Source organism: Protopterus annectens, chromosome 7.part0, assembly GCF_019279795.1.
Source record: "Protopterus annectens isolate FY-2018-M chromosome 7.part0, PAN1.0, whole genome shotgun sequence".
NCBI classification, from domain to species: Eukaryota; Metazoa; Chordata; order Ceratodontiformes; family Protopteridae; genus Protopterus; species Protopterus annectens.
In genome coordinates this window covers 1,073,357,099-1,073,381,784 of record NC_056739.1, presented here as the reverse complement: position 1 = coordinate 1,073,381,784, position 24,686 = coordinate 1,073,357,099, and the positions used below count along the sequence as shown (strand labels likewise).

Genomic DNA, 24,686 nt, shown 5'->3' with positions numbered 1-24,686 from the left:
GTAGCCTCCTGCAGTTTCTTTCATAAGTAGTGTTTCTGTCGCTGCTGATTTCTCAATATCATTTTCTTTACTTGGTGCTGATTTGCAGACATCGGTAACATAGCTGAAGTAAACAGTTTGCTTTTCAGCTGAATGCCATCAATAGCTGAGCTGCTTAGAGAGAAAGTGCCTGCAAAAATTTATTTGTTATATTCAAAATTTCAGTATAAGAATTTTCATAGATGTACCAGAGCTCTTTCACTTTTGGAGAGATCTCTCACATTTCACTGCACTTAGTATACTCTGGGCATTATAGTCTATATTCTGGCATACTTACATACCTTTCAAATTCCTAACTTCTGTACTGCAGACCACTGTCAGTTATGATAATAGGTATCATTGTCTCTAGAATACAGCCATCACACTTGGACTTATTATGCTTGTCAGTTTGATTATTTCAAAGTACTTGGAAAAATAATTTGCATATATGAGATACATGATTTCCTTGAAACAGAACGAATCAGTGCCCATGACTCCACAGATGATATGGCACTGCATATGCTACCATCTTGCCATTTGGATTGTTGTTATGGCATGCATTGCTTAATTCTGTACTATTGTCAGCATTTCAGGTCAGAACATTATATATCTTGCTTTTTCTTTTCATTTTACTTTTCAAAGACATGAGTCACATATTATGTCAAGCATCTGCCTTCTATGTCGATTGATAACTTTCATTTTATGAGCTTGAAAATCCATCCTTAGGCAAAACTTATTTCTTAATGGAAAGAAAAATAAAGCTGAATTTCTTTCCTGAGTAAGGATTTTCATTTAAATTTGTAGCAGCTTTTCTAAGTCAGTGTCAGTGCATCTCTGAAATTATAGGTTCATAGGTTCATAGGTAGGTACTAGGCTATCTGCCCGAAGGCATTTATAAGCCTAGCCAGAAAGTGTTGGCTTTCGCCGCCCCCTTAGATTAGTTCCCTGTGCCTCTGTCCAGCAGAGCCATTGAAGTGATCCCCAGGGTATACTTTCTGCTTCCCATCCACTCATCAAGGTTTCTCTTGAAGAGGATTAGTGAGGAGCTCTGCCTAATGTAGATTGGAATCCTGTTCCAGAGCATGGGAAGTCTCTGGGACAGGAATCTATTCCTCCAGAACGTCCTATTTATTGTTGTGGTGAGGTTTAGATCCCTAGAGCGTGTGGCTCAAGGGGATATGGTTTTCTTTAGGTGGAGCATGTCCATCAATATTGGGTTGGACATGGCCTTGAATGTCAGGTCGAGATCACCTCTGAGTAGGCAGTATGAAACCGAGTACAGCTGGAGTTTCTTCAGTCGAGCTGCATAGGGCATTTGTTTGAAGCCAGTGGTCCTCTTGGTGAGGTACTTCTGTGGTCTTTCCCAGCTGTTGTAGGTGTCTTGCAAGGTACATCCCAAATGGGGTGTTGTACTCTATGATGGGTCTGTTGAGTGATGCATAGAGGGGCACTATGACCTCCTTTGATCTGGATGCAAACCCTTTTGTGATTAGGTGGGCAACATAGAAGGATTTTTTAACCACTTTGGCAATGTGATTGTCAAAGGAGAGGTTACGATCTACTTGGGTCCCCAGATCCTTTATTACGTCTTCTGTATTTAGGGGGCTACCACCTATGTGGTAGTTTGTGGGTACTATGTTGTTTTCCAAAGGGGATGACTATGCACTTGTTGGCATTTAGCTTGAGACCATGGTTTTGACACCAGGTATCTGTCTCAGTGAGACCATTTTGGAAGATGTCTGTGTCAGCCGGAGAGTCAGTTATAGCCCCTAGTTTGCAGTCATCTGCGAACCTTGTCAGCCATAGTCCTCCTGTGCTTGCCTGTACCTCTGAGAAGTATATGCCGAACAGGAGGGGGTCCTAGGACTGAGCCCTAGGGAACAGCACTTGTAACTGGTTTAGAGTCAGACCTAGCTCCCGCAACTCTAACCATGTGGTTCTGTCCGTAAGCCAGATGACAAGCCATCTCGTAACATAGGGATTTATGTTCAGGCTGGTAAGCTTGTCTATAATACCTGAATGGGGAATGGTGTCAAAGGCCTTTGCGAGGTCTAGGTAGGCTGTGTGGAACACCTTTCCCTCGTCTATAGCCTTGGTAAGTGTCTCAAAAAAGTCTACCAGGTTTAGGAGGCATGATCTGCTCTTAACAAAGCCCAACTGGGTAGGGTCCAGTGTTTGGAGGTTCTCAATGTCTCTGTTAATGAGATCCATGATGATGCTCTCCATAGCCTTGCAGACCAAGTTAGTCAGGCTTATAGGGCAATAGTTCCCAGGGTCTGTTGTGGCTCCACCTTTGTGGAGTGGAATAACCATTGCTGTGCGCCACTCTATGGGCACTTAGCCTGTGGAGAGGCTGAGTTTGAACAGTGTGTTTAGGTGAGGGGTTAGTTCATCTTTGAGCTCGTGTAGGACGCAGCCTGGGACACCATTTGGTCCCATTGATGCTGTGTTTTTGGCTTTGGAGAGGGCTGTTTTAATCTGAGTGTCTGTGATTTCAGGGGCACTACATTCTTCTGGTATGGTCATGGGCCCTTTTGGGGGTGAGAGGGGGGGTGAAGTTTGCACTGAACCTGTCTGCCAGGATGTTGGTGATATCAGTCGGTTCAGTGTATTTTATGCCATTCTGCACTAACTCCGAGCATATCTGAGAACTGCCACTTAGATTCTTGACATAGCTAAAGAATGCCTTGTGGTTATCTTTGGAGTCATTGGCAATTTTTCTTTCGAAGCTAGCCTTGGATGATTTTATGAGGGATCATAGTTTCTTGCTGATACCGATCAGGGATGTCTTCCCTTCTTGGGATTTTACTCTTTTCTGTACTAGTTTCCTACTTCTATTGTATAGCTTGTTTATGGCAGGGGTCCACCAGACTGGCTTCCTTTTCATAGAGGAGTGAATCTTGGTTTTGCTTGGGATAGCATGATCTATGCATTCTTGTAGGTGCCCATAGAGTGCATTTGTAAAGGATTTTGCAGCTTGGACAGTGTTATCCTTTAGCATGGGGACTTTGAAACTTTCCACCTCGGTCTTAAGTAACATGAAGTTTGCTTTTTCACGGTGGTTTCTTTGACCAGGGGTGGGGGCGGAATGTGGATAGCCAGAGTGATTAGTTTATGGTCAGATCTAACCAATGAGGGGTTGACTTACGGTGTAGAACACCGATTGCCCATGTTGGTGATGACCAGGTCCAATATGTTGTCACCTCTGGGGGGAGTGCTGACCAGTTGATCCAGGGCATTGGAGTTTATAAATTCTCGGAAATGTTGGGCAAGGGAGTTACTACTTGAGTAGTTCTCGCAGTTAATGTTTGGGTAATTGAAATCACCCAATATCAGGGTGTTTGGTAGGACCTTTATGTTTCCCAGTGTTTCAAGAAATGCGGAATGGGGGTCCTGGGACATGGTGGGTGATCTGTAGCAAGCTACAATTTGGATGTGGGAAGAAATAGCCAGGGAATTGTTATGGCTAGGCTTGTATAGGCCCTAGGGCTGATAGCCTAGTACCAACCTATGAACCTATGAACCTATGCAGTTTTGCCCATTGTTAGTTGCATGTGGATGATCTCTGAAGCATCGTGCTGTGCCACTAACCTGGAGGTGTGGGTATCCTTGATGAATATGGATACGCCCCCACCTTTTGTATTTCGGTCTGGGTTTTGTGGCCGAAATGTATGGTATGAGTTGTAGCCTGGTAGTGCTGAGGTGCTCTCTGGAGCCTTAAACCAGGTTTCTGTTACTGCACATATATCGATTTTCTCCATACTGGGGAGTGCCTCGAGTGCATGCATTTTGAGGTTTAGACTTCTGGCATTGAGTAGCATTACCCACAGTTTTTTGTTACTTGTGCTATTTATGGTGGTGGGTTTGTCTTTTGAGCCTTGCTTAAAAAAGGCACTATGGGGATGGCAAGAGCCTTGGCCGGTATTCGAAAGTCTAAGGGTGACAGATGCAAGCCATCTCTAGCGAGGCAGCGTGGCTTGTCGAGCATGTCATCCCAGGCTGACAGACACTGGATCCCCTTTGAATGACACCAGAAGCTTAGCCAATTGTTGGAATTGAAAATTCTTTCTTTATACCGTGGTATCATTCTTGGTGAGGGCAGGATGCTACTCATGGTCAGGGTCATACCGGCCTGGGCTATGTGATCAGAGAGTTCCTCCATGTCTCTTTTCATGTAGTCCAGGGAGGTACGGTTCTGGTCATTCACACCAACATGGACAATGACAGAGTTGTATTTGTACTTGTTCTGGAGTGACCTGAGTGCTTGTGTTATGTGGCGGATCCTGGCACCCGACAGGCAGCTAACAGTAACCTTCTCCTTGTTCAGCCTAGTGAGTGGCACGTCAGTGTGCCTGACTATAGAGTCACCTATTACTAGTGTATTGGGTATGTTATTCTGCCTTAAGGGTTGTGATTGCGTGGCACACTGGTTTTGTGAAGTATGTGTTTCATGGTTTGTGTTGGGGGGTGGAGGTTGTTTGAATGTCTGCTTTGGAGGTCTCTGTTGCTTTTGCAGATTTTTATTTAGAGCCTCCGAGTATGTTTTCATGTATTTATGTGTGTTTTTTGCCGGTGCAGGTTTCATAGGTCTATGTGAGACTGGTGGGGTGATGCAAGTAATTCCCTTCTCCTCTTGACTGCCTGGTCCAGTCTTGGGTTGAGAGAGTTCAGCCTCCAGTTTGGCTGTATAATTGCATCTCTCACATGTATTAGTGATTGGTGGTAGGAGGAGAGGGTTGTCTGCGTATATTAGGCAGTTGTAACATTGCGTCAAAATGCCCAGATTCACCAGTTGGACTGGAGAGTACACCTGAAACTACCCTTTGGACATGCCTGGATAGGTACAGTGAACTGTTTTACTGATTGACTGTTTTCTTCTGCTATTGGCAACTGCAGTATTATTCAAATGATATCTAGATCTTCTAACACCTCTCCATGCTTCTCTAGTAAATGTGTGCTACTCAGTGCATCTACCATGTGAAGTCCCTTACTTGGTCTGTATTTCACTTCTAGACCGCAGTTGTGTAAGTTTAGGAATATCTTCTGCGGTCTCATACATGCCATATAAAATGACTTCTGGAATATAATTTGCAAGGGTTTGTGGTCCTGAATCTTATAATGACTGCAAACTATTACTAATTAATTTCCTGTCTATGTGTATCTCTTTTTGTACATCTGTAAATTTTCTTGACCCATAGGCATTAGTCTATTGTTATAGAATCCCAGGTTCCGAAATATGATTTGCAAGGGTTTGTGGTCTTGAATCTTATCATGACTGCACACTCTTGCTAATAATTAATTTCCTGTCTGTGTATACCTCTTTTGTACATCTGCAAATATTCTTGACCCATAGGTACTGGTCTACTCTCTTATAGAATCCCAGGTTCTATTCTGTCGTGGCCTGCATTTCATTGTGGCATAACTTGCTTATTCATATGATAGTGTTTTAAATGGGGGCATTTGTAACTAGCTTCTTAAGCAATCATAAACTATTCCTTTTCAAATCTTCATTCTCAGACTATGACTTGCTCTAACATCTTTCACACAGGCATAATTATAGTAGATTTATTAGATACAAACTTTATAAGATACTGTACCATTCCCAGAATTCTCTGCAACTCTAGCTTCCTTGCTTGCATTTCTACCTTGGCATTTTCACAATTGCTCTGTTTTTTTATGTACCATATTTCAGTCCATCTTGAGGTTAGAATATGACCCATGTAGTTCAGACTTATTAGTCTTATTCTTTATGTGCTTGAACATATGCTGTCTTATTCTATTCAACAACTGTACAAGTCTCCAGTTAGGATGTTCTTGTGTATGATCCCCCAATATAAATCAGTCTTCCAAGCTTTCAGTTCCATGAAGCTCCAAGCAGAGGAGCTATTTGAAAGACCTATGATGCTGATAAATACCTAATGGAAGTTTAAGGAATCTGTACTTTTCTATATGTGAATAAAATCATGTACACAGTGTGGAGCTTGTTTCATCCAGCTTTATTCTCCAGAAACCTTGGCTTGAATCTACTAGTGAAAAAAAATCTTCGTATTTGACAACCTTGAGACCATTTCTTCAACTGTAAGCAATGAACAATGCTCTGTTTAATTAGTGCATTCAGATCTTACAGAGCAATACAAATATAATTCTCACATTGCTTCCCATCCGCGGCCATACTACTTGTTCCATTGTTTTTGGTTATTCTTATATTTAATATTCTCACAGCAAACTTTCTAAGAATGTCCATAAATTAGCACCTCATGTAGACTATCAATATGGTTCTGCATCATTATGCCCAGTATCTAAGTTGTGTCTGTGATTGAGAGATATGTGCATTATATATCCACTACTTGTTTTTTTTTTAAGAACTGGTTTATTACTCCTAGTATGTCACAATTGGTGTAAACCAGAATGCTTCTTATTTTTGCATTGGCATGGTGATATTTTTTGTTACCAGCTTCACACAGTGTGCAGAATGAGTTAACTCAGAACACCACAGCTGTCATCTTTACAGAGAAAATAGTACACTCTGCAACTATGTCTACTTTAAATTCAATATTTTGCTTATTAATTCTCAGCACTTTTTTCCAACAATCTGACTAGCATTTTTCTCTCTCACTACTTATGATTTATATTTCACATTCCACTGCATCAACTCTTTTCAGTTTTACAGCACAAAACTGAGTTATTTGTTAATGCAATTCATGTTCATGCTTCTTTTTAACAATTGGCACATTCATTTGAACATATGTGTCATTACTTTTACACATTTTAGCAAAATGTCAATTTCTAACACAGATTCCGGACACTTTATTAAAGCACAGGACAGAATTTAAAGTTATAGCTACACCTACTACCTAAGGCTTGAATTTAAACTGCATGAGAGTTTTTGTGTCTGAATGGTAAATAAGTATGGCTGAGCCTGAAACACTGAGAATGTGAATGTGATCTGTCCTTCATTAGGTCTTTGCTCAAATTATACTTTCTGGAATGGAAGTGTGCCACATGACATGCAGTTAGCTCATCTCTATAGTGAGTTTATGGTATCACCTTGTTGACACTAAATTAGTCTATGTGGTACTAAGATGAATAATAAATAGTAAAGGAAATAATATGGTTCATAGCTGGAAACTAGAAGACTTAGTACACCTGGGTTAGGAAATTACTGTTCTGCAGGGAGTATGTTCTAGTACTGGGACAGTTGTGGCATGCAGTTTTCAAAGTGGGCAGGGATTAAGAGAAGGTGAAGTAAAAGGAAAGATGAAACTGCAGTGACTAGTTATAACAAGCAGGTAGTCAAGATGAGCCACTGATAAAGTGTGTTTGACTTGTTGATGTGTTGATATGTAGTGTAATACACACTGGAAATCCTCCAACAAATTCCTACTAAATGTCACAAAATCTAACAACAGTTCTGGGGACTCACTGTACTCTAATCATATCTTTAGGATATGGAACACTATTCCTCAATGCATTCTAACCGCCACAAACCCCTCCAAATTCAAACAACTCCCTTAAGTCCCACTTAAACAACTCATGGCTCTTCAATTGTAATTGGGTTGGGAGGGTGGCCTAATGGTTAAGGTGTTTGCCTTACAAACACAAGGTGCAGGGTTGGAGTCCCACAAGGGAGAATTGGCTAGGCTTAAAATGGCTCGCAAGGGCAGTTAGCCTAGTACTAATCTATGAACCTATGAACCTATCTCCCGGCTGACTCCCATCTCCCCCTCTCTCTTACTCTCACATCTATTCTTCACACACACATATCTAGTAAATCTAAACATGCAGCTCTGTACATCCACTCAACCCCACACTTTACTTCTTCCACCTGTTTAATCTTATTCTTTACTCTCTCTCGTCATCCATATCTTCTCTTGTCTCTGCTATTCCACATTATCTCATCTCTCCGCTAAACTCTCTGAACTCTATCTACACCCTCTGTTTTGCACTAATCACTACACCCACTGTAACATGATCACTGAATGTAATGTATTATGTTACCATTACTCCAATATGTAAATATGCTACTCTTTGTATAAATCCTATACTTGAATGTTTGTGCCAGTGATGGTCTTTGTATTACTATATATACTGTAATGTACTTTATAATATTACTCTAGAATTGTATCTGTTATTTGTCATGTGGAGCTTTTCACCCTGTGCCTCCGATGAAAATGTATTCCATGTCAAGTCAGAACTTCCTAGTAAACAAATGTCAAAAAAAAAAAATTGAAATCTGGCAAAAATACCTTCTTCAGGTAGACGTTAATAAAAACATAAAACTTTTAGCACCATTTCAAAGTACTCACCTTGAGAAAACAAATCTTGTCATTTTCTTTGTTTAACCTAACTATAGTTTCCATTATATCCTTAGAAATTTCAAGATGTTCTCCACAGCTGACAAGTTGTTCATATAAAGTTTCCAGTTTGTATTTTTTTTCTTGCTCTAAGCTTTGTGTTTTCTCTTCATATTGTTGTGTTATGGTGTCCATTACTTCATTGTAATGCTGCTCTAAGTTTTGTTCCTGTCTCCCAAAATTCTCCTGTGGGAACATTTAACATATTTACTATACGTTTAGGAACCTAAAACATGCCATATAGAAGATCTTTGGCAGTATTAGCAAACATAAACTATAATGCAAATGTAGGCAACATTTAATTCATCTTGGTGAAAGTATTGTTAAGAAATAACACACTTTATTGCAGCTACAGCATTTCCCAAAAACACTAGATATTGCAAAAAGAGTTTACTCAGTTCTGCTATAATACTATAATATGGTAACCTAATATTACACGCAAGTAGGCTTTGCAGTAATTCTGGACTGAGAAGTTCAATAAACAAGAGCTCATTTTCACCTTAGGATGATAACTCTTATGTTTATAGATGTAAGTTCTGGCATGCAAGCATTTGTATTATTGCTGGAAGAAGAAGGCAACAGGCCAGAGTCATTAAGGCCTACACTAAGTGTATACATTACAATCTGTATTCAAATACATCCCTACCACATTTTTGTGCTTTCTCCTCACTCAGAAAGATTACACTAAACGTGCATGTAGTCTGCACTTTGTAGTAACCTTTATGAATCCCCTTCAATATTTAAAGCCACAAGAAAATCAGTATGAAAACTAAAATTAGGAGGAAGAAGGTGTGAGTAATGTTTGTCTTGTCTGTTCACTCTAAACGGTGTATAGTTAGTGTAATCATTAATGAATCCCAGGAAATGTTTATATTTACTCTAATCTTGGGTGGTCTCTTGCACCCTGCAAATATCTTACCTATCCTCATAGACCTCTTCTCTTCTGTAAATCTGGGAGATGCAGCTGAATTCCATCCTATAACTGAAGGTGAAACTAGCTTCATAACACTTCCAGAATAAAACATTTGAGGATGGTCTTGACAGTTGCAGATGTACTGACCTCTTTCAGACTAGACTGCACTACTGTAACTTCATTTAGCATGGAATATCTGATACCAGCCTTGAGTCCCTGCAGTGGGGGAAGAAGCCTTTCATGCCTGAATACTGCTATGTAACCATGGCTTTGAGATATGTGCACTGGCTGTCAGTACCTACAAGGTTAGTATCTGAAATTCATAGTCTAACTTAGCTAACAGCCTCCCTATTTGAAAGAATTATTAGCCTCTTATTGTCCTATCCAGCTCTGCTCATTTGAAATGACGTTGCTGGTGATCCCCAGGATGTATAGGGAACCATTTGAACAATGATGTTTGGCTACCTGGTGTCCCTCCTCCTGAATTAAATACTTCTCCAATTCAGGGGAGATGACTCAAAAGCCTTACACAGAAGGTCACAGAAAATACTTTTATTTATGTAATCATATGTTATTCCTTTGAATCGGTTATTTTAAATCTGCTCAGTACTGTTTCTATTTGTTTAATGTATGATTTATTGTTTAATACACCTGTTATATTCATTACATAGTACTTACAAATATTAGAGATTAAATTATTACATTTTTAGAAAGTAAAGATCTATTTAAGATTTTTCAAAATCATTTAAGTCATTCTTAGTCACCTACCCTCCCATCTTATTCCATGCAGCAACAGGAAAGTAAATATTCCTGGGATCTAGGTCATAACACATTTCCACTGTCAGCCGCTAATGTCCTCTGTGATGTCTGTTGTGTTTCCTTTTCAGTGCTATCCATACATGGTCATCATTCATGGTTTGTGAACATAGATTGAGGCCCTATGTTTCACTGCTTCCACTGCAGGGAGTCTTAGTCCCATAGGTTCCTGCACAGTTTAGTGCCGCCATACTCACAGCAGCTTTTCTTATTTTTGTTTTTTTTTAACACTTTCTTAGTAAATATGTGTCCTTTCCCTTCTACGGTCTCTAAAAATTCATGCAATACAATGCAGTGCACCACAGAAGGCCTGACTACTACCCTGAAAACTTAGATTATAACCTTATCATTTGAGACTCTAGCCCTTAGGAAGCATTCGAGCATCCTGATGATTTTTTCTGCAGTATATTCACCCTGAACTTGGTATTTAGTGACACTATTATTATCATTCCAGCTCTTTTTCTTGGTCCATCCTCTTAAGTTTAACATTTTAGTCCAGATGTGTCCAACCTGTGGCCCACGGGCCGCATGCGGCCCTCAGAGCTCTTCCATGCGGCCCTCAACCTCTAACTGTAACATTGATGTACACATGCCCCAAAACACTTTTTTTGTTTTGTGTTTTTCACTCCCGTGACCTGTAATGCTAATTTTGGTATGCGCATGCGCCAAAGCACCCTTCTAGTTTTGTTTTTGAGCCAAAAAAAGGGTCAGTGTGTTTATTCCATTATTTTGCACTGAACAGTCACTGTGTGTGTGTGTTCTCGCTGAAGAGGGATTCATGTATGGATTTTCCACTGTTGCCTTTGAAAGAGACAGCACTTACCTGAGTTAATAGGTAAGTAAAGAGTGAGTGAGTACATGCATGAAAGCAGAATTGTGTGTGTGAAAGTTGAAGAAGAGTGTGTGTGTGTGTGTGTGTGTGTGTGTGTGTGTGTGTGTGTGTGTGTGTGTGTGTGTGTGTGTGTGTGTGTGTGTGTGTGTGTGTGTGTGTGCATGTGTGTATATGTGTGCATGACAGAGAGAGACACATGCACAAAGAGGCTAACAATGATCAGTCTACCTACTGAACACAAACAAGTTAGCTCACAAATATATCGTACATTAAAAGGACACTTTCATTAAATTGCGGCTTTCCTGACAGGGAGAGTGTTGTATTGAACATGAACTCATACCTCTTAATTGTCTTGATTTTTGCCTCATCTTCCAATTTGTGTCTTTTGCTTAGGAAATAAAAGTAGTCATCCAAGGTAATGCAGTTCCAGGGAGTAAGAATGAGACAGCGGCCTAGGGTTAATGGGTCAGTAGTGGACTGACTATGTGGGACTGTAGCATATAAAGTTGTATTGTTTTTTCAGACAAAAAAAAGCACCTAGTACTGTTTTTCCATTGGTGGGTTCTAAGCAGTGGTAGATTGGACAACAGTAAGCATAGATTTGGCGGATCATCAATACTGGCAAATCAAGTGGGCACAATGTCATTTTTTAAATGTTGGGGGTTTTAGTGTGTATGTGTGTGCTTATGTGATGAGAGTGCTGCAACAGTAGATGATTACTAAAGACAGAGACTTAGACTGTGGAGAATGTTTCTTTGTTTCAAAACCTGTTACTTGGGTACGCATGCCAAAAGTAGATTTTTTAAGACATACCTTCTTGCCATTTACAGTGGATGGATATTTACATTTAATGGACAATGCTAGCAGTATTAGCGTGGGCCTGAGGGGTTCTGAAGGATGCCAAGTCTACCACTGCCAATGTCTTGTAAAGTGACCTGGAAATGGATATTGGGATGTTACTGAAAAAATATAGTAAGTGGGCTTAGAAATATAGTGTACTTTTAATTTACAGGCCATAATTTAATTTATTTCAGGTAGTCCAGATACTGGTAGATTGTATACCATTAGACTTAGTTGGGGAGAGCTGTCATTCTGGGGAAACAAGCAGTCCTAGTTTCAGTGAAAGCTCTGTGGATGCTTGCAGGTAGGAAGTTGCAGGATGTTGATGCAACATGTTTTATTTATTATTTTTAATGCATTTGTCATTTCAAAGCATGATTTTCTTTGTTGCAAAAAGAGGGCAGGACTGAATGAGCCATATAATGTTTAACTGACAATGATGGGATAGAAAGATTATAAGTGATGTATAATGTTTGCAGCTACAGTTGTTTCAATGGTGTCTGTGATGCATAACTATTTCTGGGCCTGTGTCCCACTTTTATTGTTTGCTTTGTCCAGGTTTCTTGCTCTAAGGTTGAGAGGTATGGTTCCATACTTAATCAGAAGTTGTATTTACCTTGGAAGACTTTTCGGCATAATTATGAAAAACAGAGCCTTTTTCATATCTCGGCTTATTTCCAATATAAACTGCCATGTAACCTTGCAAATAACCTTCTTATTAAGCTACTTTACTTCTTTGGGAATTGACAGGTATGATTCATCTGTTCGGACATAAGCATAGAGTGCTAATGTGACTTTGATTTCTTGCAGCAGTCTGTAGTTTACATATCACAATAACTTTTCTGTGTTTCTTGGTGTGTAATCAATTTAACAGTTTTAAAGATGTTTTCCAAAAATAAATAAATATATAATAAATAAATAATCCTCTCTACACTTTGAGCTATTGACAAAGTCTGGGAATTTGTTTTTTTCAAAAGCGAAGGTCAGCATTACAGCTCAGTAAACATTCAGTCTGTGAGTAACTTCTGTACAAATTAAAATGTCTGAATGTCAAATGGCTTTAGATTGGAGGGAAGTTTATTTTTATTTATTTTATTTTACATTTGTTTACCGGGAAAGTCCGACTGGACACAGGTCCATTTTCAACAGAGGCCTGGGGAGAAAATCTCCAAAAATAACACAAAACAATATAATACAATACATGAGAGAGAGAGAGAGACAGCAAATCATGGATGTAGTACTCATACAATACGGCAGAGATTACATCTCATAACAGTGAGAATCAATGAGATACAGAATAAACTTAAAAACAACATTTTTTTTTACAGTTATAATTACAGCAAGGCAAATATCAATGATTTAAGTTTTCAGAAGAAAGCTGTTTGTACACAGCTGAAGCTCTGAAACAGTCTTTTGGTATGGATTAACCTGAGGATTGACACAAGTTATATGTTTACACCAGTATGCAGCATTATCTTAGAGATTTTATGGTTTTCTTATTGATTTACTTTTTGCCGAGCAGTTGTTTGTTGATTTATTGATGGTCCTTTTGGTGGTGGGAAATTGCATGGATGAATCCATCTCTATTATAATTTTTTTTCAGGTATTTTGACTTCCAGACAATTTCATTCAGTGAGTGGGTGTCATGTGATTACTGAGGTTACCTATTTTACAAATAGGGGCTTTTGTGTGTGTGTGTGTGTGTGTGTGTGTGTGTGTGTGTGTGTGTGTGTGTGTGTGTGTGTGTGTGTGTGTGTGTTTGTGTGTGTGTGTAAGAGAGAGATTTAATATGTATACTGAATATATTTTTGCAAATGGAATTCTTAGTTAAACAGGCCCCTCTTCTTGGGCAAGTAGACTTGAGTAACCAATATTAGATCTTAGCCATCCAGCTGTGAAAGGTTAGTATGTGGATTTTCCATCTGGTTTAATGAAGGCTATGCTACTTATTCAAGGAGTAAATTCATGGCTATCCATCCAGCCATCCAGTTGTCGTGTTGCTGAACTACATTGTTTGATAATGAGAGGTGCTTTTTACAGAAGATGAAGGTTTTGTGTCAAGCATCTGTCCATACAAAGTGGTTTGTGTATGTTGCAGTGAAGGCTGTGGTCTTTGTAGTGAGCATTTTAAGTATAACCAGTATTTCCGAGGTGGAGGAAGTCTCTTAAGGCAGGATCTTTCTTAGCCTGGAAAGCAAGCCAGTGATGAAATGTATAGGGGCCAGTGAGAGACAGAGGAAAGCAAGAAGCTTTTTAGTCTGTTTGGATAACTAAGTGAACTTAGTCCTTTTGAACTTAGTCCTTTGACCTTTTTTGTCAGAAATGGTTGTAATCTTTCTTTTGGCAGGGTGTTTTGCTGAGGCACATGCCAAAAGGGGCACTGAACTCAATAATGGCTCTTGTAAAGGAGGAATACAGGGATGTTATGACCTCCTTGTCCCTGGATGAGATACCCTTACTAATGAATTGGGCCATATAAAAAGCTTTCCTGACAATGTGGTGGTCAAAAGTCAGGTTTCTATCAACCTGGGTGCCCAAGTACCATACGACTTATTGCTTGCTTACTATATTGTTATTAATGTGCTAATTTGTGGGGACATCACTCTCCTCAAAGGAGATGATGATGCATTTTTTGGCATTTAGCTTGAGGCCATATTTCTGGCACCAGTTATTTGTTTGGGTGAGACCCTCTTGTAGCTTATTCAGAATTGTTTTATTAAGTCAGTAATGTGAATTCTTTACTTTACTGCAAATTTGTTGGGTTATTTTTGTGGATTATAGTATTGTAGGACTACTGATGTTGACATTTTACACAGCTGGACTGCTGGAATGGTTTTCCCAGTGAGAAATGCTAGTGCTGTAGTGAATATCTGTTTATTTGTAACAAAAAAAAAAAAATATATATATATATATATATATATATATATATATATATATATATATATATATATATGGGTCCCCTTCACGTGGTCGACAGTTCATATAATCGACACTCATTTGGTCGACAGTTCATTTGGTCGACAAGCAGATTTGCCCCCTTCTCCAATGTTGTGCAACCCTGGAGTTGATATATATAGTTAGGGGGGGTGTGGGGGCACAGCCCTCCACATTGGGGGGTGTGGGGGGCAAAGCCCCCCACCTAAAATGCTTGTCGACCAAATAAACTGTCGACCATATGAACTGTCGACCATGTCAGGTAGACCCATATATATATATATATATATATATATATATATATATATATATATATATATATATATTAACTAAGATGTTAGAGTTAGATTGGAGAATTAGAATTAGAATGAGAATTAGAATTTTATGGCAAATATTAGGCATTTATTACATTTATTCATTGTTCAAATGCACCTACAGTACAGCCAGGAGGTCGACTGTGGTCTTCCCGAGCAATGAAAGAGTTCATTATATGATATATTTTATATGCGGCCCCAAGACCATTTCTGTTTACTCAATGTGGCCCCAGAAAGCCAAAAGGTTGGACACCCCTGTTTTAGTCCATACATCCTGAGTCATTGCATCTTATATGTAGCACTTTTCATTTGCATGAATCAAGTCTTAACTCCCACTTTTTTGTTTTATCAGCTTCTATATATTCCCTGTAGGCTCTCTGCTCTATATTATAATAAGGCCTATACTTTGGTATGATCAGCAAAAAGGCAGATTCTCTTTTCTATGGATTCTAAAATATCAGAAACAACTTGAAGTGAACTATACCCACTTTTTGCTACAATCATAGCACTTTCAGTCTATATTCATTAGTAAGGAATGTCTACATAGGCATATCCCATTTACAATTGAGATGCAAAGAGAAAAAAGATCCATGAAGATGTTTAAAGATCATACATCAACATGAGTAACATACATCAGAAAATGAGGTTCAAGGCAACACTTGCAAAATATCTAATATACAAATCACTAATACAGGATTTCTGTAACATAAGTACATGATAAAACTTACAGGAAATTATAAGTATTTAAACAAATAATGGACTGTCAGCATGGTCCTACCTCAGTTAACCTTGAGCCACAGTGACAGCACCACTCTAAAAGTAGTTTTTCAGAATCTGTTGAAGGAAATCTATTTCTGAAATTTGCCTTAGGATGGGTGGAAGGTTTTGTTTTTCCACAGTTTGTCGATAAAATGCAGATAACTTGCATCACCAAATCAATTTGTTGATCTACAAATGGATTAAGATGGTCAACAGCAAATCTAAGGTAATGACAAGGTTTGTACCAGATGACCAGTGATACACATTTTTGAAAGCAGAGCAGTTAATATGTGAATATTATCTAAATAATATGCAAATATTGACAGCACTGCAATCATTTTAGATCATACTGATGGGTACAGTGATGTATTCAAGAGTGATGTGCAGGCATATACTTGTCAAACCAGTTAAATGCATTATCCAACATATGATGATTGGGAGTCTGTCTGCTGGTGAATAAATGCACAAAATGGAAGAATCTGAGAAGAAAATGCACCGAAACAGTGGATAGACTAATACTAGTTGATAAGAAAGCTTTGATATAATTTTTGATTTCTTCAAAGATTACAGAACTTAAATTCTTGTCACAGTTAAGTGGATTAACAAGAATTATATTTTGAATTTTAGTGGGACTGATGACTTTCATCAATGAACCACCAGGTAAGCAGTAATGTCCAACAAGGTGTGTGCTATTGTGGAAACAAAGCCTGCTCAGGGGTGTTCTGTGGCCCAACTCCACAGGCAAAGGACCTCTACACCCTTGGAAGCGTATTTCCACAAAAACACACACCCTTGTCAGCATTATTGCTTTTAGAGAATATTATATACTGTATGTATTTTTATATATTGTGACGTAAAATAGTTCCTCCACCTAATGATTTAAATTTACTTCAGTATATTTATTTTTGCTGGAGGAAGTATTCACAACATATATAAGTAGAAAAATATGTACACATTGAAAAATACAAATATACACACACACACATTGATGTAAACAATACCTATCAACCTCTTAATGTAAGAAGTCTGGACAAACACAATAATAATGGGTGGGTATAGGCCCAAAAATAGGGATAGATTTTAAATATTGCTCTTTTAAACTTAGGAAGTTGCCAGAATAAGGATTTTGGACTAGCATGCATTTTTTGAAGGAAAGGAAGTCTGAGACTCAAAAGTCTGACATTATTTAATGACATTTGGTTTTCAATAATTTGCTAGAAAACCACAAATTTTATGAAGAATAAACCAAAAATATGAGGCAAAAATCTGGACAGTTGAACAGCGTGATGTATATACACCCACACAGCCACTTTGTTTATCCTTCCAGTTTCTGCTTGTGGACATATAAATGAAACAAACAAACAAACACACACACACACACACACACACACACACACACACACACACACACACACACACACACACACACAATGAAAGCATTGCAACTCTTTGCACCAACCTTCATCCTACCACCCCTTTATTTTATGTGGTTTTGCTTTCACTGGGCAGTAAAATCAGTTACAAATGCCTATTATTAAGAGTTTCATAAGTCTTAATGTTTAACACATTGGATGGTGACGGACTCCCTGCTCAGGCAGTATTCTCATTTCTCATCTGGCTATCTCTCACTTTCACTCACACACATGCAAGCAAATGCACAAGCACACTCAAACATAAACACACACAATTTTCTTTTTTTTCTTGTATTTCATTTTTCTTTTCATTTTATACCTGCTTTACAACAAAGCTCTGTTTAACGAGCATAAAAATGGTGGCACTTTGCTTCTTAACTGTCTGAGCTGCCGTGAAGCAGTAGACTTGTTTTTCAGTCAGCATTACCTGTATGTACATTAACACCCTGTTGGAGAACATTTGTTGTTCAGTAAGGGTTTAGTGTACAATTTGCCCATTATCTAAGAGTTGTTAAAATACATCAGGGATAGGGATTTCAGGACCAGCTCTGTCAGAGTTAGTATTTTTTTAGGCGAACAGCACAATTAGTTTTTCTGTTGCTTAGCTAACACCTTTGTTTGAACTATACATGAAGAGAGCTGTAGTTCTACAATTCAGAATGCACAGACGAGACAGTGCATTTACAGAGGTCATATGCATTTTGCATTAGATTGACATTCAGTGTAATACCTTATCAATGAGGAAGATAAAAACAATGCGGTCACAACATCTCGCACCCCACCCCTGGACATCATAGATTTAATAGGAGGGTTAATCCTTGAAAGATTCAGCATCTGAATTCAGTTATGCATGAAGGGTATATCAATTTAAGATTTTTAAAACAGCAAATAAAAATAGTGCACAGTATCACCCACATGGTAAGTAAACTTGAAGAGAAGAGCCCAGCTGATGATGAGAGGGACCATTAAAAGGTTTCTGAATCAAATTTATTCATATTGTGAGAGTAACAAAAAAATAACAAAATAAAAATAATACCAATTTATTAACCTGGTAGAGGCCCACTGATCACACAGTCCCTTTTCAGGGATGACCCAGGAGCAATATCTGGTTAAGTGACTTGCTCAATAAACAAAAAACTTTCTAACTTACTTTGTGCCAGGTAGCAAATCTAGTCATAAAATCACGTAAGTCATAAAATCACGTAAGGCATCACACCAATTTTATAGGTATTTCCAGGAAGAAGAAATGAGAATTATTCATATATGCTTTCCCATTAGAAGGCCTGCCTGCCCCTGTGGGAGTGGTTACTGACTTGAAACTGTAGTTTTATTGGCCATTTTGGGTCAGTTCCAAAACTCCTTCATCTTCCTCTTGCATAGCCGGCAGCAACACCGCTAATTGGGTTTAAACTATTCGTCTGCTCTTCATTTTCCCTTAGAACTGCTCTATCTCTCAATTTAAACACCATATTCTCATTCTAAGGCCCTTCACTGGTCCAATTAAGTAATCCTACAAGTTAGCACTATTAAACCAGAAGCACTACTTATTACTCTAGCATGTCCAAAGGTCAGTCAATGTTCCTCTCTCCAGTCCAGCTGGTGAATCTGGGAATTTTGAGGCAATGTTACAACTGTCTCATGTACACGGACAACCCTCTCCTCCTCCAAACAGGTTCAAATATATGTAAGAGATGCAATCATCTCAAAGGTAACCCCAACACAAAACAGGAGACAGTATCACATAGTCCCACCACCACAGCCCAAAATCACACATACAACCACATAAAACAAACAACACTACATAAAAAAAAACTCTAAATCTAAATAAGCCAAAGCCTACAACCAAGAGAGCACACCACCAAAACAAAACACACACAACACATAACCCAACAAAACATACACACCAAGCACTCCACAGGCCTGCCCAGCCACACATAACAGCAAATATAAGACTATATAGCTTGTTATACCAGGTGACACAACCACTCACACACACCACACACACCAGTGAAGGCTCACCAGAGCTTGAAGGTGGTGTCTGGCTGATTGGGCTGAATCAGGAAGTGCTGGACTCAGGTCACTGACAAAGCGCTCAAATGAGCTCAAGCAAATACAAATATGACTCAGTCTGTGTATGTGATGGCGACCCTCCCTGGACTACATGAAGAGAGGACATGAAACAAGATACACAGTGTGGTCCCAGCTGGTGACCTAGTATGACCCTGACCTTGAGCCCACCTCAGAGACATAGAACCTCACACAGAATGACAAATGAATCGATAAACACAAGACAAAAATGCATTGTGTTATCAAAGGATGTTGTGTCTGTCAGCCTGAGGGATGACAGTTCTGACAAACTGCTAATGCCGCTTGACTTGCACTTGCACCTGTCACCACTAGGCTTGTCACACCGGGGCCCACCATGCTTCCCCCATAGTTTGCTTTTTTAGGCCACCACCTTTCCCCCAAGGCTCAAGTCAAACCCACCCCCCCCAAAACTAAAGAGACTGCAAAAAAAGGAAAAAGACACTAATGCTCAGCATGATAGTCTTAACTCTCTGTAATGCTCACTCACTAGAGCTCAGTATAAGATGCACACATCCTGGCAGGTTCAAGAAACCCTGAGCACCCCCAGCAGACCAGGCAGCCCCCTCATATCATGCTTTTCCTCCCCAAAGCGGACCAAACAAAAACCCGGGGAGTTTCCATAAGGATAAATTCAAAGGATACACCTCAGGTGGGTGGCTCCAGGTTAGTGGTGCGGAGACCATCCATGCACAATACATGTGGGCAAGACTGTTTTCAGTTTACTGCATCCTACAAGACTACCTACAGACCACTCCTCAAAGAGTCCGGCTTTCCTGAAAACATTGAGACATTGGAGAATCTCAAACACTCTCCTAACACCATTATATATTTGACTACAACTACCCAAACATGGGGACAACTAGCACTAGCCAAGCCCACCCCCAAAGATCCCTAAAATTATAACTCAAATGCTATGGAACCACACTAGTCATCACTCCACAAGAGGGACAACATACTAGACCTGATCATTACCAACATGGGAGCTCATACAAAAGACATTGGGGACCTACAGACACTAGATCCTACCCAGTTTGGCAAAGAAGGTAGTCCACACAGCCTATCTGGACCTCAGAGCCTCACTGAATCTCTCTTCAAGAGGAATCTCGATAAGTGGATGGGTATGAACCTATGAACCTATAATAGCGAAAAAAATCACTTAAGAAAAAACACGGACTTTAATGTATAAATCTGTTCATGAAGTGAAAATTTCATTCAGTATTCATGCCTCCAAGAATAATGAGTCCTGCTTTTACACTGAAAGTAAGCCCATGCAAAGTTTCCACAGAAATAGACATATCAGAATAATGACAAACATAAATGTAAACAATGAATTGTCTGATTTTAACAGTAACAAGGTTGGATTCCATGCTAACGCAAACTGGAAATTGTAACACACACACAGGAAAGTAAGTGAAACTGGAACAAGAAACTGCAACTATAACTCCAACACCACTGTGTGTTCTGTAATACCATAGAAAATTTAAATATGCTGCATTGCTTCAGAGTTGAGAATATCACAACTGAACCGTGACTCAAGAAAGAAACAAAATAAGACTAATAAGGGCTATCCATTTGTGAATTAAGTTTATCTTGTTTGGATGTGTTTAACATGAACCATTCTCTAATCTTTGCAGAGTACTGTATCATGGGCCTGTGACTGCAGAGTTGAGACCTAGGCCATGGTCAGGCTGATTATCTCTGAGGAAATAACCAAATTAGAAATAAAACAACGTTACAGGTATGAGAAAGTGCAACACATTTAATCAGATGTTAAGTGTGTAGGGATTAGAATCACATCACTAAAGTACGTAAGAGAAAAAATAACCCTGTTTCACAAGTTTACATTTTGAGGAAAAATGATATGTTTGTGGGTCCAGTAGAAAGGCAAAGAGTATTATACAATGCATGGAAAGTAATGAGAATATGTATTGGTTACAAAAATGTACAATTCAGGACAATGGTACTATTTTAAGAGAGATGCTGGAGTAGAATACGATGTTTTATCAGCATACTGAAGTAATTGGATACTTTCTATAAATCTGCATTTACACAGCCTACATATTCAAGGCATAAACTGAAGCCTACGGATCAGATTTTGCCCACTTTTGAATACAAGCACAGAAAGTACAAGCTTGTGTTTCAAGCTGAATCTTTGGAAATGCAATAAATCATCTAGGCAGTTTCAGAAAGTTCCTACTAATGCTGGTAAAACTACAATTATGAGACATATCTGATAGCTAAGCAGACAACTAATAAACAAGAAATGAATTCATTTAATCAGAAAAGGCAGATTTTATAATGTATTTCACTGATACGTTGATTTATTTACTGAATTTGTCTGTTTGCCGGGGATACTGCTTCAACATTTCTCTAGATGTAGTACCTTTAATCCATGCACCGAGGAAAGTACCTGTAGCTCTTAGAGAGAGAGAGAAAAACAAAGCAAACATGGAAAATAATTGAGTATATAGGTGTGATTGTCAAGCATTGAATGAGTTAATATTATGAGCAGAATTTGCATATATCCTCAAGATATACTCTTTGGAACCCTTAGGAATTAAACTGGCTACTCAAAAAAATAAAACAACTTGCCCACCTTATCAGCACTGCATAATGTCAATGGTACAGAGACAATGGATGGGAAACAATTACAACTAAGCAATACCACAAAACTGTTACTGTCTTAATACTCGCTCTTTATAATTCTCAAGTCCAGGTTAGTACTTTACCATTTTTGTAAATGAATTTTGTACTAATAGTAACTACAGTTCTAATATATCACTTATCCATGTATCGTTTTGTAACACAATTGCATAAAATATCATAAGGTCCTTCCTGTTGTTGCAAGTATGTTGATTCTCAGTTATTTTTTATATTGCATACCTGTTGATCAATATTCTGTTTTATTGGAACCTGCCATATAACAGTTATGTGGCTTATTATGTATCATACAATAACTGCATCTGGTTCAGGTCATGAGTAAAAAGGTCATTGTATTAGGACACCCAACTGGTTAATGGGTAAAGAAAGAAATAAAATCTAAACAGATGGATTAACAGGAAGCATTATCCACTGAAGATTGTTGAAGAGGTTATTTCTGCTACTCCCGATGCCAGATATTTTTCAATGCTAGAAGCAAATCAAGGCTTTTAACAAATCAAACTGGGTGAATTAATCTTTAAGCTGCATAACTTTCAAAACCCATTGGGCAGATATAGATTTCTTAGTTTGTTTTTTGGGTATTGATCTGAAGAGTTCTGACAGACTAATACAGGGACTGGATGATTTGGTCAGTTTAATAAATTATCTTGTCCAGGGAGCTACCAAACAAGACCATGATGCTATGATAACCAAACTATTGAGCAAAGTAAGGCAGAAAAGCTTAAAAGTGAATAACTGAAGATATAAGATGTATGTGATTAATTTCTACTATATAAGTCATGTTTTGATGTTGGAAGGTCTGAAGCCAGCAATGTAAAGGTTGCTGTCATAGCTAAAATGAAGAAACCACAAGATACATAACTTTTTGAAATTGTACTATGACTGTGAAAGTTCAAACCCAGCATTTCAAATCTAAAATAACCAATAAAGAAGTTGATAGAACATAATGTGGAGTGGTTTTGGTCAACAAAGCAAGACAGAGGCTATAAGATTCTGACAAAGTTTGCTACTGATACACCTACACTAAGTTTTATGATGTGACACAACCAGTAGCAAACAGTTGTGCTTCAGGTTAGTATAAGTCCACTTCCCCACCAGCACAGCTACAGAGTTGAGCCCAGAGCTAAGTGTCCCAGGCTATGTCTTCAGCCACCCTCTCTGTGAAACCAGTGCTCTGTGTCCCGGCTTCAAGTAGCTGACACACACACTCTTTGAAATTTGATGTTCGCACACACACACACACTCACACACACACACACACACACACACACACACACACACACACACACACACACACACACACACACACACACACACACACACACACACACACACACACACACACACACACACACACACACACACACACACACACACCTGGGAAAGGCTATCACAGATTTACTAACTATGCCCTCTGCCCAGACTATAAGGTAGATACTGCCATCAGGACACTCCAAAGCAGGTACTCTAAGGCTCTTACATGAGTACTCATTTATCTGTAAGTTCTGTAGAGTGTGTGGTAACTACATAACACTATAGTAAAAATCACTAGCTAGACAGGGGTTCTAATCTCAGATCTGACAAATGAGTGTGTGTATGTTTGTAAGAAGAAGCATTTGGCTGGCAGCTTGTGTGGCTCAGTGGACTAGGGAAGTTAACGTGGGTGATGCTGTTGGTGGTTCAAATCTAGAGGTATCCTCATCTTTTGGGTGGGAGGTTGGCATAATGATTAAGGTGTTTGCCTTATAAGCTAAAGGTGCAGGATTTGATTCTCACGTGGGGTACTTGGCTTTTGTCTCAACTAGTATTACAACATCAATTCAGTGCTGGATTACAGAATGACATCACATATATCTGGCCATCTGACTTCTGGTTCCCATACTTACACGCCTTTACTAGAAACTGAGCCAGAATTATGCACATATGTCTTACCATACACACAGATAGAGCTTTGCTAAGATGTTTATAGCATCTGGAAGCTATAAAACCATTTCAACAATTACACACTTCCAGTGTAGCAATTAGTTCATTGCTAAGGACAATACAGCAGGCACACCCTTTTCTGAACTGTTAAAGAAAGATAGCCCTGAACCTTAACCCTGGTAGGATTATCAAGAACAAGCTTTTATACAATTGAAAACTTTACTTTTAAACCCTCCTGCACTTGGGTTACCATATTATTCTAAGAATTTTTTTTCTGTCCTGTAGTGAAAGAAATAAAGTAGCATTAGGACTGTTAGCACAGCATAGAAATCATGGTTTTGCTTATTTCAGCAGAAATCTTGATCCTTAGCTGCAGCCAAGGGAGCCCGCAGGATTTTTTGCAGGGGGGTGCAAACCCAGAGCCCCACCACGCAGCCCCCCCATGCAGCCCCCACTTCTGCACGCAGCTATTCCAGTGTCCCATTACTTGGCTATTTCTTCACAGTTGCCATAAACACTGTTCAAAACTCTCAGTATGCATACTTTTTATACTTTACTTCTACGATGAGTAAAGATATTTGGATTTAATTTACAACATTTATTTCAAATTTTATAGCACAACCACTGAGACATTTGCTAAGCAAAGCAATAGTCTTACAATGAAGAAAACGGATTTAGCATTAAAGCTTCTCTGCCTTTGAAGCTCACATTCACTGAAACAGCATTGAAACCCACATTCAAAGAGAATGCATCTGGGCAGTGGTGGGTTAAGTTTACCTTTGGGCTGTTTTCAAATCATAGGCCCTCTTGCACACATTTTTA

At 38.9% G+C, this 24,686-nt stretch overlaps 1 protein-coding gene across 1 annotated transcript in view; it reads right to left on the bottom strand.

Moving 5' to 3' along the window:
- The window catches only part of FSD2 (fibronectin type III and SPRY domain containing 2), a 362,733-nt gene that overhangs the window by 279,431 nt on the left and 58,616 nt on the right, over positions 1–24,686 (bottom strand). Inside the window, exon 4 of the mRNA XM_044077640.1 lies at positions 8,325–8,558. Coding sequence (XP_043933575.1) covers positions 8,325–8,558 — 234 coding nt within the window. The remainder of the gene's footprint in view (positions 1–8,324; positions 8,559–24,686) is intronic.